Raw genomic sequence first — 6,316 nt, forward strand, 5'->3', positions numbered from 1 at the left:
TATTAAGTGTTGTTGAAACCGGTGTTGTTAAAAGTCACGCATGTAGACAACGGTTTTTAACCGTTGTCTTTTCTATAAACGACAACGGTATTTTAACCGTTGTCTATTAAGTGTTGTTGAAATCGGTGTTGTTAAAAGTCACGAACATAGACAACGATTTTTAACCATTGTCTTTTCTAGAAAAGACAATAGTTTTTGACCCGTTGTCTATTCAATGTTGTTGAAACCGGTGTTGTTAAAAGTGATGCACATAGACAACGATTTTTAACTGTTGTCTTTTCTTTAAGAGACAACAGTTATAAACGGTTATCTATTGTGTGTTGTTGAAATCACTGTTGTTAAAAGTCACGCCCATAAACTGTTGTCTTTTGTAGAAAAGACAACAGTTTGATTCAAACTGTTGTCTATTGTAAAATAGACAACGATTTTTAACTGTTGTCTCAACCCATTTTTAATCTGCTTAAATTTTAATCATATAAAAAAATCAATTTATCCATTCACCATGACCAAGTGTAGTTACAAAATTTTTGTGGAAGCTAAGCAAGGTTCAAAATAATAAGTCAAAATACTTTCATTACCAATTCTAATCGAATCATCATCCAAGTCATAATATTACAAAAAACAATTCTACGAGCCAAGTCTAAATGATTACAACGTCAAATCATACCTACTCTATATAACTTGATAGAATGTCGGCCCATTCTGAACGCACTAGATCAATAACCGCTTTGTCATAATCAACTTGTTGGAACTACATGTAAAAAGGGAGTAAATAAATTAGTATAGATATAATAAATTTGCAATGAAATGCGAACAGAGGAGGTATTTATACACTACACAAGAATAAAAGTGAACCATTGATCGATGCTATAGAATTGATACAAAGAAACAAAAAAGTGGGAAAAGTATGCAACTAAGAATATCCTGTCAAATATGTTATCACAACCACATCCAAAACCTATACAATCTAATATATAATCTCACAATTAATATAAATTAATAATACAAAACATAAATTTCTATAGATATTAGCTCACTTTAAAATATCCTTCATTGTTCATATAGTAAAAATGATAACCCGCATTTAAGTAATTAAAAAGAAAAAGGGGAAAAACATTCAGATTTTAGAAACCCCATGGTAAATTGCCTGAAAATGCTACAAAAACAAAGATCCCACAACCAGTACCATTGTAATCCAACAGTGCACCATTTTACATTTTTAATCCTGTAGTCATAGACTCTTAGTTGACCACTTGCCTAATAATTTTTGTTTTAAGGCAGTTCTGAAAGACAACAAAGAGAATAGTATAGGAGGAAAACAAGCTACTTAGACAGGGAAAGGATAGGCTCCACTATGCAAAGAATAATTGCTTAACAAGCTCAATCATTTCAATTTTTCAACCGGGATAAAAATATGTTTTGCTAAAAATCATTTGAAATTTTCAAGTTGACATTACCATTCATAGTACTTAGGTACACGTATGCATCAAAGAATAGGCTAACTATACAACTAAGGATGTTTCCAAGGAATTATATGGCTTAATGGTTCTTTAACTACAGTGTGCATATCCAACTTGGTGAGTACAAACAACTTAAAACACATAAATTTCTAAAACAGACTATTTGAATGTCATGTTACCTGAAACCTCTAGTGTCATTCGTACTTCCATGACAAAACATCTGAAAAAATATAAGTCACTCTTAGAGTACTAGCATCAGAAACTCCTCAGCAAATAGCAACCTCTAAACAAGAAAACTAAATGTGGTACATCTCATCCTTTTAAAGAAGCATGCATGTAGATAGTCACTTAGTCATTGAAGATTTGAAGATATTTCTTTCAGGCAACCAAAGAAAAAAAAAACCTTCTCTTTTTTTGCTCACATCCTTGGATGGGGAGGGATTGTTAAGAGGAGGTGATAAAGGAATAGGATAAGAAGTACCACCGAATCATCCATTAGAAGCCTACCAGTGAGCAACTGCTGTGGATATACATCTAGTGATGAGACCATTACTTATGCACAATAAAGCAAACTATAGCATGAACTTAGATTCATTTTGCTTCATGTGCCATCAACTACTGTTAAATAAAAATCAAAATTTACACCTACCCATTTTCAATGGGGAACCTCTTTCCCGCAAATCTGGTACTGTCCCAGCACACCCTTTTTGGTACAGCTGACAGTTTCATCTTTGTTCTTGGCAATGCCTCAGATGAACATATATCATCAAAGTTAACAAGAATCTCTCTACTACCCTTCCGACATTTATATCAAGAATCACATTTCCAAAGGTGAAAACATTATAATATACAATATAGTAAAGGATAACAGGAAAAAAGAAAATGCAGGGTGTTGACCTTCTAGAGGGGTGATGAGCCACCAAAAGTTGAAGGAATGTTATTAAAGATGTTTTTTTCTCTGATTTAATCATCTAAATCAATAAGGAGACCAAAATTCACGGCAACCAATAATGAATAAAGGAAAATAAAATAAAATAACACACACACACATCCTGTGAGAAAGGGGGTATAAGAGATGGAAATTCCATTGATTTACCTTGTTCCCTAAGATGATATCAAAGGCAGTAGAAGTTGCCTCCTCAACATCATATATAGCTCTGGCAATCTTTCACATAATATGGCACGCACATTAGAAAATTAAGGATTGCTTGCCAAAGAAACTAAAACATTAATATTATTGTTATGTAAAAGATAGCTAGATTTACAAGAATTCTGGTAACTAATTCACTCTCACACTTTATTTACAACCTGCTCAAGATTTGCAGTACTTGTTTGAATATGCTCATTCTTGTACTTCTCATCATCCAAACCATATGAGCTGAGATTAAAATACACAAACAAAGATAAAAATTTAGAAATATTAAACATGAGATTTAGAAGTGAATGAAAATAAGAGTTAAATATAGCTAGAATTACACAATTGATAAGCAAAATAATTTTATATTAAAGAAAAAGGAATAACATTAGAAGTAACAGTTACCAATAATAAAAATTGATATCAGTTGCTAGTATGCAGTATGAATTATATGAACAGGGGAAGGCCATTTTCCATGTTAGTATAGAATTTCAACATAACAAGAACTGAACCATATAACCATCAAGACAAACAAGTTGGACGACGTAGCTTCTTGAATGTCTTTCCATCTACATTCCATTATTCCATAGCATGCATATCTCTGTGTAAACCATATATGAAGTTGACATATATTATATTCATGAGTCCTAGTCTTCCCTATATTATATTCAGGTTTTAGTTTCTTCGTTTTTCCTATATCTATCTAGTGAAAACAAGTAGGCAGTCATTTTTATTCAGCAAAAATAGATCCATATACACACACAAAGAACACTCGACATAAACACAAAGAACACTCAACATACCCAAAAAACTGAGAAGGCTAGTATTTCAACATCAGCACGGAGTGAACAAATATTTGAAAGGAAATAATTATGTATCAGATAAGTAAAAACTTCAAACTAAAGCCTAGTAAAATACTAAAATATAGGGTAGACAAAATCATAGCCAAGAATATTCATAGCTTTCACATATGGAAAATTCAAATATACAATAAAGAAATTATGGATTAGGGTTAAAAAATTGAGGACTAACCTGGAGGGATGAGGAGGAGGCGGCGGCGGAGGTTCGAGTCGGCGACGGCACTGTCAGCGGCGACGCTGGCGGTGTCATCTCGATTTTGGCACTGTTGAGGCGAGGCGTTTGTGCTGAACTGTTTTGCCGAGAGGTTCGAGGCGACGGCGGCGGAGGTTCGAGGCGGCAACGGCACTGTCGGCAGCGACGCTGGCGGTGTCTTCTCGACTTCGGTACTATTGAGGCGAGGCGAGGTCAGGCGTTTGCGCTGAGAGTCGAGAGAGCTACGACCTACGAGAGAGGCGGAGAGACGAGAAAGGTACGCAGAGAGAATGAGAGAGGCAGAGAGCGACAGAGGAGATGAAACATTGAATGTGTTCAGTGTCTAAGGAGAATGTGTTCAGACAATTAGAGGTCGGCGGAGTGGGAATTGCTAAGATATCCTTTCTATCTTTTCAAACCCCATTCTTGATTCCTCCTTACAAATGATTTTGTGCAAGGTGGCAACCTTATTTCTTAAGTTGTAGCCTTGATAATCTTGATCCTATTCCTAACCAATGTTGCCCTCGAGTTTAAAACCTAAAACCTTCATTTTCCTCTCCCTACTGAACCGAATCTTTTCGAAACTGAGTATTTACCGCCCGTAAAATATTTTCTCTCTATCTACTACCGTACTAGTTTCGACTCTTTATCCCGAAAATAATTTTTAGCTTCGAGGACGAAGCTCTTTTAAGAGGGGAAGAGTGTGACACCCCATATTTTCCTAAACTTTATATTAAATATAAATATTTTCCAAATGTAACTATTTATCTATTATTAAATATTTTACTAAAAATATATATAAACCTAATTATTTTCAAATGGGTTTGGGTCAACTTATTATATGATTATTTTACTACCCAAATGCCTTAAACCCAAAATGATTTTGTTCCTAAAAGTCTACCCATTTTCTTAAGGCCAAATGTATATATTTTCTAACTAGTCTTGAACAAATTTAACCTAAACCCAAAATGCTTGGCCCAACCTTTTATATATATATATATATATATATATATATATATACATATATACATATATATATACATATATATATACATATATATATATATTTATTTATTTATGTATATATATATGTATATATACATATATATATATATATATATATATATATATATATATATATATACATAAATATATATATATACATAAATAAATAAATAAATAAATATATATATATATATATATATATATATATATATATATATATATATATATTTAACATGTTCATCTTCAAACCAAAACCTAGAAGCCCTACATTTAGCATCTTCATCTCTCCCGTCACTCTCTCTCTCTCTCTCTCTCGATCGATGAAGCTTCAACGGCGGCAAGCAGCCCAACCCTTCCCCTAAGCTAGGAACCAAGAATGTCCTCCATCTTCCTTTTCCTTTCCTCCCTTTGTTGGCAGTAGTTGGTCAGCGAGCAGTGTTGGCCGGCAGAGCCGGGAGAAGCGGACAAGCAGCGATGAAAGATGGGCGGCGGTGGCGTAGGTGGTAGACTACGACGACGGTTGGTTTCTCCGGCTGTGCAGCGAGAGCAGCTCCTTCCTCTGCAGTGTCTGGTTCCGGCAGTGCGCGACAATTGGAGACGAAGCTTGGGAGATTGGTGGCAGTGGCTGACTTCCGGTGATGCAGTTTCGGCGCTTCCGACAAAACAGAGCAGGCGAGACTCCCCATTTTCCTTTCCCTGTTTTTCCGGTGAGGGGGAGTGGGCAACAGTGGTTTGTGCTTCCTCTTGGCGAAGCAAGCTCGACAGCTCCGATCTTCAACCTTCATTTTCAGCGACGACGGGACCGTGATCGGCGAGCTTCCAGCGACTAAGCTTCTTCTAATAGTGGCAGCTTGGAGGCAACAACGTGGATGTCTCCCCTCCGGCGAGACAACAGCACCGGTAGTGGGTTCCTTCCGGTGGTAACTCTAGCATGTTTGGAGTCAGGTGAGCTTCTAGCTTTCATACTGGAATATAAAGGATTTTGGTGTTAATGTGAAGGATTAAGAGTTGATTATTGGGCATTTATCGACTAATGATAGTGATTAGGCGATGATTAGCATTAATAATGCATTCTTATTATAATAGGATGGCTAAAGAATGATTATTGGTTAATGGTTAACTAAAGAGTTATTAGCCTAGTGGCAAGGAGTTGTTTAATCTTAATAGAGGTTAAGGTTTGAATCCCTTATGACTTAATGTAATTTTTAAGTGATCATTGATTAAATGAGTAAAGGTCCAATTTGGTTCGTAGGTTCCCCTTTTCATAGATTTGCCTTTGAGTTGGGACTAAGTTGGCTTTGCTTTTGGATTGCTAAGCTTGAAAGGTAACCCTATGTCCATGAAAACCTACTTTAAACTATACAATGTGTATTCATGATGATCATGTGTTCTTTGAGCATATTCTTGTGTTTATGCTTATGTTAGAGCTTGTATCTAGGTTGTACGATGTTATTTGATGTGCCATTCCTTATATTTAAGTCATATTTGTTGTTGATGAGAGTATTGTTGAGTTTGGACTTGGATTGCACATTCTTGGTAATTTTTTCCCGAGTCTACATTTTTCTACAGGTTTATGTACCAGCGGGTACTTCGGGCGAGTAGTGGCACACCCGCCGAAAGCACTCGCCGGAAGCACCCACCGAGTACGCTGATTCAGAAGGGA

The 6,316-nt window shown here is 35.8% G+C and overlaps 1 protein-coding gene across 4 annotated transcripts; it reads right to left on the minus strand.

Moving 5' to 3' along the window:
• Positions 1–553: 553 nt before the first annotated feature.
• On the minus strand, positions 554–4,179 carry LOC109166993 (sulfhydryl oxidase 2-like). Of its 4 annotated transcripts, XR_002051766.1 has the most exons (5): positions 3,628–4,179; positions 2,769–2,838; positions 2,110–2,625; positions 1,640–1,680; positions 554–751 (listed from the first exon to the last, which is right to left on the minus strand). XR_002051766.1 is itself a non-coding variant. In XM_019315893.1 (4 exons), the coding sequence occupies exons 1-4, from the start codon at positions 2,886–2,888 to the stop codon at positions 712–714; spliced, it is 270 nt and encodes an 89-aa protein (XP_019171438.1). In that variant the 5' UTR covers positions 2,889–2,910; the 3' UTR covers positions 554–711. The 4 variants fall into 4 exon arrangements, 1 of the variants encoding a protein (XP_019171438.1); XR_002051767.1 differs by having other exon boundaries at positions 1,640–2,617; XR_002051765.1 differs by having other exon boundaries at positions 1,640–2,625.
• Between the last annotated feature and the right edge of the window lie 2,137 nt (positions 4,180–6,316).

This window comes from Ipomoea nil, unplaced genomic scaffold, assembly GCF_001879475.1.
Source record: "Ipomoea nil cultivar Tokyo-kokei standard unplaced genomic scaffold, Asagao_1.1 scaffold3142, whole genome shotgun sequence".
Lineage (NCBI taxonomy): Eukaryota > Viridiplantae > Streptophyta > Magnoliopsida > Solanales > Convolvulaceae > Ipomoea > Ipomoea nil.